Below are 13,020 nucleotides of genomic sequence, written 5' to 3' on the forward strand. Positions count from 1 at the left end.
AGACTAATGAGATTAGCAGACAGCGCAGCATTTGTCTTTTCTTTTAATTCTATTTCTACTGCTGAGTTCTGTGCATGCAGAGGAACGGAAAATAATTTCTGTGCTCGCCTCCTGCATGCAACTGATTGGGGTACTGGCTGCTCCTTAGTTGCGTGCATGCGCTGCGGCAGCCGCTGCCGACAGTTTCAATTAAATCCTCGTAAATACAACAAAAATAAGAACATAATCATAAGAAAAGTTAAGAAGGATGTTGTGTTGTTGCTTCTAATAGAAAGCGATAAGAGGCAGATTCCTCTTCGCTGCTTTCTTCTTCCTCTCCTGCACTCCCTGAAAGATCCGGACTCCATCACCCGCCAACGCCTGAGCCATCGAGGAGAAGAAAACGACATTTTATTGTTGTGATGATTTCACTTCGTCCGAAACCTTCAACGGACGCATTCGGTTGTCTGGACACCTCCGACCGGACCAGCAGCCACGGCGCCGCCGACGCGGGTATTTTCGTATTTGCGGGCGGAAAGCTGCGATAACAATCGTGAAAAGGAGTTTTCCTTTCTTTTTATTTCTCATATTTGCTTGAAAATTTCTTTTTTATCTTTCGGAACACTCGAGATCGCCCATCAGTGGATGCGCGCCCACCGGACCGTCGCCTCGTCTCAGCGAAACGATGACAAGCGGCCGCCTTAAAGCAGCATTTTCCCCTCTTTTCTCTCTTCTTTTGCGCTGAAGTATCTCTAGAAAAGCCATTTAGGAGTTCTTTTGCTCGCTCGCGTCGTGCAGAGGTCAGACGTCTACACTGCACTCGAGAGGAACCAGAAGCCTTCAGCTTCAGAAGTACGCATGCATTGGAAGAGCAGCAAAAGGGCAATTTTTCTGTAGTTTACTTCATGAAGCATCTGTATCTTTCGTTCGGTCTTCTTCCTTCTTACTGTCATCACACCTCATGGAGTATCTATTCCTTGCAGTGAGAGCCAGCTTAATAGCACTCTGAGGGGAGCAGAAGACGACGAGAAAACAGGAGAAAGACAGAGGATGGGGAGCCTCCACGGATGTCTGCCGCTGCATATAAGGAGTCATGCAAGTAACAGGTGGCGTCGCTTCCTCAGGCGCTGCTGCCGCCCTTCGCAGCTGGACATACAGTACAGTGCAGTTCAATGTAAACTGCTGCTGACGAACCCGAGCCGTCTGTACAGCTTGGCGGCACTGCGGCAGAAGCAGCAGCAATCGTGTGCAAGAGAAGACCCTGCGTTTTTGCTGCTGCTGCTGCTGCTGCTGCTCATCACGGGCATCGGCCATGCAGCAGCGCTGCAAGCAGCAGGAGCAGCAACTTTCGCAGCAGTTGCTGCAGCACCACTGTGTGCATTTGTGTTGTCTGCGTTGGTGGTGATTCCACTGGCTTTCTTCTGTCATACCCGAGAGGTTGGGAGTGCTGTTACTGCTGGCGTTCTACCGAACAACGACAGCAGCAGCAGCAGCAGCGGTATACCTACAGCTGAGAGGACAGCAGGGAGCAGCGGCGTTCCCCCGTTTGACTTTGCATATGCATTTGATTTACACTGCAACGGTTCGTTTGTGTACGCGGTGTACACTCAGGTGCTGCCGTTGGTGCTGCAACCTTTGCTGCTGCTGCTGCCGAGTATAGTGCGGCGGTTTGTTGCTGCAGTGCTGCATTGCTACGGTGGATGGGGTTATGTATATGTCTCTGCTTTAGGGTTTTTAGCTATCGGCAAGCTGCGCTCTGCTGCACCTCTATGGGGGGCTGGTAGCCTTCTGGTGTTAGCAGTTATTGCATGCAGTGCTGCAGGAGCAGAGCTAATGTACTGTCCCGCTCGTTTGGTGCTGCTGCTGCTGTCAGACACAGCGCCAGCGGAACATGCTGCAGCTGCTGCTGCTGCTCCTGCTGCTGCTGCTGCTGCATCGGCGCCTCTGTCTGCTGATATTCCGCTAAACAGATGAGGAGCCTCTTCTTCTGCTGCTCTCCAGCTGTCTAGACACCTCGGGCAGCGCAAGGGGCGTGTTGTCTGCACTCCCCGGCATCGCTGCCGCTAGTTCTCCTTTCCTAGGATTTGGGGCTTAGGGTTTAGGGTTTAGGGTTTAGGGTCTAGGGTTTAGACGCAAGCGTAGCTACTGACGATGATCGTAGAAAAAAATAATCTGCAATAGGTAGCGGCATCTCCTGCTGTAATTTTTGCTGTACGAAGGGTAAAGATATAAATACCGTATAATAATAATAATAGTAATATAATAATAATAATAATAATATAATAATAATAGTAATATAATAGTAATTAGTGACCATTACAATAATAATGTAAATAATGATAATGGTAATAATATAGTAACAATAACAATGACAATAATAACAACATACTAATAACATAGTTACTCGTTCATACTGAGTGCTCAAATGAAATATATATATGCACATATGTATATGCAGAATTCAATGAAATGTTTATTATTGTTATTATTGTTATTATTAAACGCTTTATTTTATTATTTTAATTTTTTTATTATTGTAAAGTACCTTAGAGAGACGATTTTCGGCAAGAATAGGCATTTAAAAAAATGTGTACTATTATTGATAAGCATTATTATTATATTAATAATTATTAATAATTTTTATTATTATTAAAAGTAGTGTGAACGCAGTATTATAAGGGTTTAGGGTTTAAGCTGAAGTTGTCTTCTACGGTGTGTGCCTAGTGTTGTCTATATTATATGTGTCTATATTATGTTGTCAGCACACGATACTCCGTAACTCAAATAAGCATCACTAAATATAATTAATTTATATACTATTTATATATAATTATAAATAAATGTAAATATATATGTAAGCTGCAAGAGCCCCAAAGGGTTTATTTACTTACAGACACGCAGCATCGATGCTGTGCATAGCAGCACATTCTGCATTGCCTGCAAGACTTCATTCTTTTGTTTAATCCCTAAAATAAAACCCTACTACTTTTAAAAATATATTTATTTATTTTGAATAAACTTTTGTTTATTTAATTCTCTATCTTCTACTCAACTTAACCAACAAGGGAAATCTCTAGACGATTTTCGTTGCAGGATGGTGACCGCACACAGAGTAGCTGCGGTGCTGCACTCGTAATATTAGGGCTTTGAATGATAAGTTTTGAAATAAAAACTGCGGTAAAGTTGAATTAACATGTTAAAAATTGAACAAAAAATATATTTATTCTTTATTTTGGTGCGCCATAGCAATCTACCAACACCCACCAGCAGATCTATGTGCAACACTCACCTGCGGAAGCGGCATTGCAGACGTCTTTGCAGAAAGTCAATGAAGGAGCTTCTGGGTGTATAATGATTTATTTTTCTTGGTTTTGTTTGTTTTACGTTATGAATAATTACTAAAGGTGTATTTCCGGAGCTTTCTACGCGGTCGCGGGCCGATCTCATCCTGTCTTCATAGTGAATGCATGTCAGTGCTGTTCAACTTCGATAATTCTGGAGAACCAGCCACAAAATGAGAGTCTTCTTCTAATTCTATGAATATATATTTCTACAACTCAAAATATAGCGGCAGAAAAAGACATGTTTGAAGAGAATTAAACTTGAGTTTCTTGCAAACACCTCTGCGGGAGAGTGGTTTAGGTGGTCACTGCCTGTTCTGTTCATTGATCTTGCTGGCATAATTGGAACCTCCTAATTTATTTATTTTATCCTCTGTAACTCTATTTAAAAAGAAGAATAAAACAATTAAGGCTGCATTCTCTTCATAAAGACGGCGGCTAAACGCAGAACGCCGCGTTGGTTGGTTTGTAGGGAAACCTGTGGAGTACGTTTCTATTTATTTTGTTTGGTTGATAAAATTATTGTTTTTCTTCTTTATTTACTTTCTTCTCCCTATAGAGGTATATTTTAACTATGGTGGGCCTTCTTGAGGGCCCCGGGGGCCATAGAAAGCTGCAGCCGTGGTGCTGTCAGCAGCCTTCAGCTTGCGAACATAGGAATCCGCAGTCTTTAGAAAGAGTTACAGCGGTAGCAGCAGCTGTTGCTGCTGTTGCTTCTGCTGGTGTTCATGATAATGCTGCAGAGTCTCAGCTGGAGGCGCTGAACTTGATGCTGCCTCGTGCGCTCTCAGCAACTATGGGGTGCAGGGAAGAAGCAGCAGCAACAACAGCAGCAGCAGCAGCAGCAGCAGCATTCAATAAAACAGATGGTGGAGACCCAAGGGCAGCACCTCCAGGAGTTCTACACGGCTATGAGGCGCTGAGAGCGATGAGAGCTAGGGCACATGAGTTTCGCAAGGGTAAAATAAATGATAACAAAAAAAATGCTAACGAATAATAAGTAATAATAAATAATAGTCATAATTAATAATCATTATAGCAAATAATTGTTATTATAGTAATGATAATAATACAAACAAATATAGACCCTTTAACCGAGCGGCAGCAAACACAAACATGATACCTGTGTATGTTTTGATGCATGCATATGTTCGTTTTGTTGCTGCGTTTCCATATTTTGTGTTGTCTGCATGCACTGCTTGCATGCACTGTTTGCATGCACATTTTGGGGGACTTGATTTGCATGCACTGTTTGCATGCACTGCTTGCATGCACTCTTTGCATGCATATTTTTGGGGCTTTGTTTGAAGGCTATCACAACTGGCGTCGTCACCAGGCCCACGGAGCTCGCGGTGATGTGCATGATGTATTTACACAGGAAGAAGCTCCTTATCTAACTCAGCAGGTAGTTTTGTTTGTTTTTCTTTCTTTTAACAGCACAACAAAGCCGTTTAGTTTTTAAATATCTCCCAATAGAATGCGGCGAAGCACATGCTGCATGCACCGCCATATATATAATATATATGTATATAATTATATACAGATATATAATTATATATATATATGCATACATGTATGTATAGATATATTTTTCCTTATCAAGGCAGGGGGATGCTGTGCTTTTGCTGCGATTCTCTACTTTGTTTTATTTTGTATTTTAGTCTGCTTTCTTTTGTTTTCTGTTTAATTTTTAATTTGTTTGTTGCGCTGTCTGGTGTTGTGTGCAGTCTTCTACAAACGGCATTGCAGACTGTGAGTCGCCTCCATTACTTCCTTCTTTGTTTTTTTTGTTTTTGTTTGTGTTTATGCTTTTGTTTTTGTTTGTGATTGCTTCTAGACCTTGTGTTCGATTGTAATTCTTTTGCTGGGTTTTCTCTTTGTTTTATTTCTGTCTCTTTCTTTGTTTATGCATGCATTGTGTTTGCATGCAGTTTATGCATGCAGTTTTTGCATGCAGTTTTTGCATTTACCTTTTTGTTTATTTCCGCGATTTGTTCGTTTGGCTCCCTCATTCGTTTTCTTTGACGATGTTTTTAGTTCTTTATGTTTGCGTTCAACAGCAGTACCTTACATATATATATATATATATATTATGTATATATATTTATATTACTATATTTATTATAAATATATTAGTCTGTATATATATATGTCGTATAACTATATATATATTCTTGTATATATATTCTTATATATATATACATGGATATGCATAAATATATATATATATATATTTATTTATTTATTTAATTTATTTTTATTGTATATTTGCAGGGAGTGTTGGAGGTTCTTCCTTAGAGAGCGCGGGTATATTGATGTACAGCAGCAAACCCAACGAAAGTTCAGAGTTTCTTTCAAGCTTAGTTTGTTCTTTAAAGACGCCTGGGGCTGCCCCTCCATCTGCTGCTGCTGAAGCACTGCAGCTGATGCATGCAGCAGGGAGAGCAGCAGAGCAGCAGCAACCCCAATGGCTGCGCTTCTTCTTTAACCCTCATACTCCTCTTCTTTCAAATGGTGTTTTGCCTCTAAGAAGAGACTTCTTGCATCGAATCTCCGGTGAGGATACACCCGGTGTATGTACACCCCAACATTGTCGCACTCTTCCTTTTTTCTTCTTCTCAGACTCCTCAGGCTGCACTGCGAGCTCCTGCTGCTGCTGCTGTTGCTGTTAGTGCTGTTGCTGGTGCTGCTGCTGCTGCTGCTGTTGCTGTTAGTGCTGTTGCTGGTGCTGCTGCTGCTGCTGCTGCTGCGCTGCACTCAAACCCCCACCTGTTTAAAGTACACCCGGCGTTCCCCTTGGGGCCGTGTCCTCGGCTTTGCGTCTTCCTTTCTTTCTCTTTATGAATATTTATTATATATATATCATGCAAAGATGATACAATGTATGTACGTACGAATGCATATATATATATATATATATATTTATTTATTTATTTGTTTAGGACGCACACTTGTGCATGCACGTTTACTGTCTTTGTTTGTTTGTGCTGTTTTTTTTGGTTAGTCTTGGAAGCCATTTGCGTAGTAAACTCCATCATTATTATATTTTTACATTTGATGCATTATCTCCTTTTTACTTTGTTTGTTTGTTTGCTTGTTTGTTTGCTTGTTTGTTTGTTTATTGTATTACTTTGCTTATTGCACCGCTCTAATTTTGCTTATTATTTTGTTTTTTATTTTGTTTTTTGCTTGCTTGTTTATTGCATTGTTTTTTATTTTAATTGTATTATATTGTTTTAATTTTGTTTGTTTGTTTATTATATTGTTTTAATTGTGTTTTTTATATTGTTTTAATTTTGTTTATTATATTGTTTTGATATTGTTTATTTGTTTACTGCATTGTATTTTATTTTATTGAATAGTTTATAATTGTGTTTGTTTGTTTGTTTATTATCTTTATTTATAGAAAGAGCAGCAGTGCCGCAGTATCCCTTAGAAAGCAGCGCTATACAATGTTGGGTTGCCCATGTGGGTGTTGGGGGTTTTCATAGAAGCCATCAGTGCGTCTTCTATGATGAACTCCTCGCTAAAACGCATGCAGGATTACCAGGTATAAACCCTTTTTAAATGCATGCATCCTTCTATGCATGCATTTATATAGTATTCATCCATCCATCCATGCATCCATGCATTTATATCGTATGTATGTATGCATGCATGCATGCATGCATTGGTATAGTATGTATGCATGCACTTTAGAGCACGCTTGCATGCCTTCGTGCATGCATACATGCATACATGCATACATGTATTTGTACTGCATGCATCTAAGAAATATAAGTAGAAGCAAATTCGTTTTATAATAGCAAGCACTAATTATTCTTGCATGCATGCATGCATGGTGTATAGAGGCAAAAAAGAAGGACGATAGAATGAAAAGTGCAGCAATAGACAGATAAGACAGTTAAATAAGAAAGGAAGTAGAGAAGAATTAAAGGATAGGGGATACTCCAAACAAAACCAAAAAATAAAACAAAAAAGAAGCAGCAAAAGAAGTATAAAGAGATGCAAATTTCTAATAAAATATCAAGCGTTAATCTTACATATATGGTTTTTTTGCTTAAAGATAATATCCTGCTTATGTTAATTAAAACATATAAACTTAGTTATTCTGAGTAAATGCATTGAATATGTTTATTAGCATATATTAATCTATTCATTCTTCTTGTTTTAATTGTTATTTGCTTGTTTGAATGCTGCAGATGATCTCCCTGAAGGAGTGCACAAAGGCCCCTGGGCTGTCTGTGGTATTGGCATTTTACCGGGAGATAAAAGAATGTCTAATGTCCTCCACGAACAAGAATTCCTATACACTGTCAGCTAGGGTTTAGGGTTTAGGGTTTAGGGTTTAGGCTTTAGGGTTTAGGGTTCATGGGTTAGGGGTTACAGGCTTGGGGAATTCCTTTTATACACTGTCAGCTAGGGTTTAGGGTTTAGGGTTTAGGGTTTAGGGTTTACATGCTTGGGGAATTTCTAAACACTTTCAGCTAGGGTTTAGGGTTAAGTGCAGTTTAATTTTCCTTCTTCTTCGTATTGTGTAGGGGCTCTTTCTGCTGTACAGACACCTCATTTCCTTCCTTCTGTCCTATTCTCCTTTCTCTACTGCATGCATAACACAAAAACAAAAAACAAAATAACAAAGTGTGCATGCTTAGATCCACTGTAGCTGCTTGCCTATTATTGTAGGCGTTCCTGCTTCTGTCTGCATGTTTATATATTTATTCTCATATTGTCATAGACAAATATATATGTGCATATATATATATATATGCATGTAGATATATATGCATACACGTAGATATGTGCATATATTAATCTATATATATGTATATATGCATGAAAAGCCACACTATTGCTAATAATATCTTTGCTGATAAAACTGATGTTTGCAGGTATTAACTCGTAGTCAAAGGGTTTGCGAGGCGCGCGTAATAGGCGCTTTAATGGATTTTGTTTATGCTCCTGAGGAACCTCTGCGTTTAAAAGGGTTATTATTAGATATTCGCACGAAGCTTCTTTCTTTAACTATCACTGAAAAGGGGTATTGTATGGCCACCAATGGAGATCTAGACAAATCTCTAGCTGCTGTTAAACAAGATCTCGCACTCATGAAATGCAAAGATATTCGGAAACAAGTAAGTAATACCCTAAACCCTAAACCCTAAACCCTAAGCCATAAACTATAAACTCTAAGCCTTAAGTAACAAATCATCTCGCTGTTGTTGAGGAAGATTTCTGCATCCATGAAACACAAAGATATTCGCAATCAGGCATACCCCTAAACCCTAAACCCTAAACCCTAAACCATAAGCCCTAAACCCTAAACCCTAAACCCTTAATTCTATGGGGGATCTTCTCTATCCCATCGCGGGCTGTTTGCATCTTGGATATTTGCAAGCGTTGAAACAATTTTTATTTTTCGTTCGTCTTTGTCTTTCTTTGTGTCTTCTTTTCCTCTTGTTTTGTGCTTCTTTCTCTATAATTTGCGTTGTTTATCTCCTTGTTTATTATTATTTGTTTTGTTTCTTTATTATATTTTTGTTTGCTTATTACTATTGTTTTTGCTGAATTATTTTTAGTATTCTTGTTTGTTCATTAAAATAGTTTTGGTGTTTATTATTGTTTGTGTTCAATTATTATTATGGTTTTTGTTCAATTATTATCATTATTTTTGTTTATAATTATTATTGTTTATTCTTCAGGAAAGTTGCACACCGCAGACGGCTTTGGGTTTAATATATTTGGGTCTTAAGCTGCGGCGAGATGCAAAGATAAGACCTTTTACTGTTTTGTCTTGTGATAATATTCCAAACAATGGAAAGGTGAATTAATAAAGACTTTGCTGCATTATTTGCTTTCTTTTTATCATGTTTGTTTGTTTGTTTGTTTATTTGTTTGCTTGTTTGTTTTCATTTGTTTGCTCTCTTTTTTGCTCGTCTTCTCTTATATTTAATGTTTGCTTCCTTTGCGTATCTTCGGCTTTCTGTTTGTTTCGCTTGTTTTTATGATTGTTTATTTATTTCTCTTTGTTTGCTTCTTGCTTCCCCTTGGCCTTTTATTTATTTATTTATGTTTGTTTATTTTTTCGTTCGTGTGCTTGTTTGTTTGTCTCTCTTCGTTCATTAATTCGTTTCATTCATGATTTTGTATTTTTGCTTCTGTACGTTCTTCCTTTTGCTTGCATTTGCGTTTTTGTGTTTTCCAAACACAATGCCACGGTTTTAAAAGTATTTATAATTAAATTAATGAACTGGAACAATAATAATAATGGTTTAATTGCTTTTCTTGTTTGGTTGTTCTGTTGTTTTATTATTTCTGCAGCTTCTGAAGAAAATGGTAATTCAATTTGCAACCGAAGTGGATGTGGAAATGGCAACATGGATCAGCAAACATGTTTGGTGAGTTTGAGGTGTACGTACACCTCAAACTTTTTGCTTTCTTCTGTCACCCTTTCTGCTCCTCACTTCTTTTAATTCCACTTTTTTCTGTTGCAATTTCTGTTCTTCATTCATGGCCACGCATTTCGTTGCAAAAAGAGGAAATAAACGATACAGGGATTTGCTCATGTTTATGTTTATATTTGCATTTATATTTGTATCTATTTTAATATTTCTACGTATATGTATGTGCATATTTGTATGTGTATATGTACAAATGTACAAGTATACATACATATATATTATGTATATATATGTATATGCTTGTGTACATATATATATGTATACTTATATTTTTGTTTTTTTCACATTTACATTAGTGTGCACACTTGTATTTGTATTTGCAGTATTTTTGTAAGTTGATATTACTTGTTTAGCATTTGCATTCGTCTAAGTCCATTTTGCTTCAATTCTTTTCAATTATCTCTCTCTTCTTCTTTTTTGTTTGTATTTCTTCAGCTTTCCCTGCACAATGGTAGACAGAATTACGCCTGTCACAGGCACAGAACATATTGCACTTTTGGAAGAAGATTATGGCATAGGTGATAAGTGGCCGGTTGTTGCAGAAGATTTCAAGCAATGGGTCATTGGGGTAATTAATGCAAAAAGAAACAAAGACATAAAATAAAAAGAAAATGCATTTCAACCATACATATGTTTGTTAATGTACTACAAAATAATCATGCTTAATGAGAGCATATTGCATCTCTGTTTTTCTCTCTTTTTCTTGTTTTGCTCAGGACAACTTCTGCAACGAGCGACCTTTCTTTGAAGCTGTGGGTTGCTTGGTGGTGCGGGAGGTGCAGAGCTACGAAGAAATGAAATTAAAATTATTAAATGGAGGTCATAGTTGTGTGGCTTACGTCGCTACTTTGCTTGGATACAGATTTGTTGATGAAGCCCTTCGAGACGTGCGGTGAGACTCACCTTCCACGCCAACCTACTAACGCCTACCTAGCTAGCTAGCTAGGCGGCTAGCTAGATGAGCAGGTAGCTAGCTTAGCAGTGAGCTGCATGCATAGCTGCTTATACATTAAAAGCAATGTACAGTTAGCTATCTGGCTAGCTAGTTAGCTAGCTACTCGTTAAAGAACCAACTGGATAGTTATCTGTCTACCTTTCGACAGATAGCTAGCTGACTAGCACGCAGCCTACACACCGCAGGAAACAGCCGATCTAGCAAGAGAATGAATAAACAAAGAAATAAAAGAAAAGATAAAGTTTTTGTTGATTGCAATTCACAGAGTAAGTGGATTCTTACGAAGTTTCATGGACGAAGTAACGCCCTGCTTAGAAGACCTCAAAGTTGACGTAGAAAGGTGATAAGACACCCCACAAATACTTTATTTCCTTTAAATACATTATCAGTATAACGCATTATATATATGTACATATATATATTATATTCATGCATCTATTTGCATGCACCAATATATATTGATGCATGCACACATTGTTTCTCATACAGCTACCTCTGTATATGCATGTATATATATACATATATATATATATATATATATGTATATATATAGCTATATTTATCTATGCAGATATATATACAAATAGCTATATTTATATATCCAAATATATATACAAGTACATATATATACACAATATATTTCTTATGTATTTATTGATTTGTTGCTTAGGTACAAGGAGAGGATAGTAGAACGTTTTGGAAATGCGTTTGTGAAAGACGAGTTGCAGCGGGTGGCTCAAGACGGCAGCAGCAAATTTTATAGCACTACACGCAATTCAATTTTATTACTTTTAGAAAGAAAAAAGAACTGCTTAAAACTCTCTATTGCTCTCGCTGCATGGATATTATATTTCGCTACTGACTCTGTTCAAGGAACACCAATTGTCCCTTCAGACCCCAAAGTAAATCAACAAAAATTCAAATTTATCTATCATCATAATATAACCATCAAGACCATGCAAACAAACACATACACCCCAGCTTCCATGCAGGGAATGCATGCGTGCATGCAGAGAATGCATGCATGCATGCATAAGATGCATGCACACATTAATATTTGTGTTTTGTTTGTTTGCTTTTTATTTTGCAGTCGAAAGAACTGCGGGGTTTTGCTCTAAGTGCCGTCGCTCAGCCATACCGAGTAGCCCCTGTAGAGCAGTTTCTAAAGTAAGAAATTGTTTCTTTGTTTTTATATTTATATTTATTTATTTTTTTATTTTTTGCTTTGTTTGTTTTCTCTTATTCTCTCTGCTGAAGTTAAGTTTGCGTTGGTTTTGTTTCTTTTGTTTGTTTCAGTTTTGCTGTGCTTTGTTTACTTTGTTTATTTTGTTTTTCAATTTTGTTTTGTTAACTTTATTTTGTTTATTTTGTTCTGTTTTATTTTGTTGTATTTTGTTTTGTTTTATGCTTTTGTCTAGGGTTTATTCCACTTTGCTTTGCTTTTGTTTTAGTTTGTTTTGTTTGTTTTGTTGCGGTACCTGCATGCGTAGTTTTGCTGCTGTGTTGCTGCTGCTGCTGTTGCTGCTGCTGCTTCTGCTGCAGTGTGGTGTACGGGCTTCCGGCAGGTGCAGCTTCTGTCTTAAGCCGTTTTGTTGCAATATCTCTCGCTTCATTAATTAGAAGAGGAGTTGCAGAGACACTCGATGCAGGGGGAGCATTAGAAAGCCTTTTAGGTATTTGTTTTGAGGACGAAACTTTCTGGGGCTCGTTGGTAGACTTCTGCAGCAGCGTTAGTGCTGCTGCTGCGGAGGCGCAGCAGCAGCAGCAGCAGCAGCAGCAAGAGCAGCACGAAGAAGAGGAGGCGAAACACGAGCTGTCGTTGGAAGGAGACAGCACAAAGTAGAGCTTCTCTTTGCAAAAATTAAAACAAAGAAGAGGGTTTGTTGATAACTTATGAAACAGCATTTGCTGCTGATGGAGTCCCTCTGATTGATGTTTTCTTTTTTGTTTTGTTTTGTTTTGTTTTTTTTTCTTCTCTTCTTCTACCTACCTTGTGAGTTGGCTGCGTTTCTTTTGTTGTTTTGTTTTGCTGTGTTGGACTGCACATACCCTGTTGAGGAAGCGCATGCAAGAGATACATTTATATTATTTATGTCTCTTGCGGTGCTTCCAGTTTGTTTATTATATCATTCTTCTCTGTTTTGCATTGCCTATCTACTCCTCGCTGTTTATATTTGTTTGTTAACACTCCAACTCTTTTTCCTTCCGCATTAATATTTATACTGTATATAATACGATCTGTGATAATATATATATATATATATATATATATATATATATATAT

General features: G+C 37.8%; 2 protein-coding genes across 2 annotated transcripts; both read left to right on the forward strand.

Annotated features, from left to right (window-relative positions):
• Positions 1-1,029: 1,029 nt before the first annotated feature.
• EAH_00033070 (hypothetical protein, conserved) lies at positions 1,030-1,953 on the forward strand (the record flags this gene model as incomplete). The annotated part of the gene is made up of 2 exons (XM_013395926.1): positions 1,030-1,561; positions 1,718-1,953. 2 exons carry the CDS (start codon positions 1,030-1,032, stop codon positions 1,951-1,953), a joined length of 768 nt encoding a protein of 255 aa, XP_013251380.1.
• Positions 1,954-3,894: 1,941 nt separating this feature from the next.
• On the forward strand, positions 3,895-12,579 carry EAH_00033080 (Mannitol-1-phosphate dehydrogenase, related; the record flags this gene model as incomplete). The annotated part of the gene is made up of 15 exons (XM_013395927.1): positions 3,895-4,279; positions 4,631-4,725; positions 5,048-5,072; positions 5,595-5,876; positions 6,727-6,870; positions 7,523-7,635; positions 8,213-8,455; positions 9,023-9,142; positions 9,642-9,718; positions 10,217-10,349; positions 10,498-10,673; positions 11,002-11,076; positions 11,407-11,638; positions 11,827-11,903; positions 12,279-12,579. 15 exons carry the CDS (start codon positions 3,895-3,897, stop codon positions 12,577-12,579), a joined length of 2,478 nt encoding a protein of 825 aa, XP_013251381.1.
• Positions 12,580-13,020: the final 441 nt, after the last annotated feature.

The sequence above is a fragment of the Eimeria acervulina genome, genomic scaffold (assembly GCF_000499425.1).
Source record: "Eimeria acervulina Houghton genomic scaffold, Eah_scaff326, whole genome shotgun sequence".
NCBI lineage: Eukaryota > Apicomplexa > Conoidasida > Eucoccidiorida > Eimeriidae > Eimeria > Eimeria acervulina.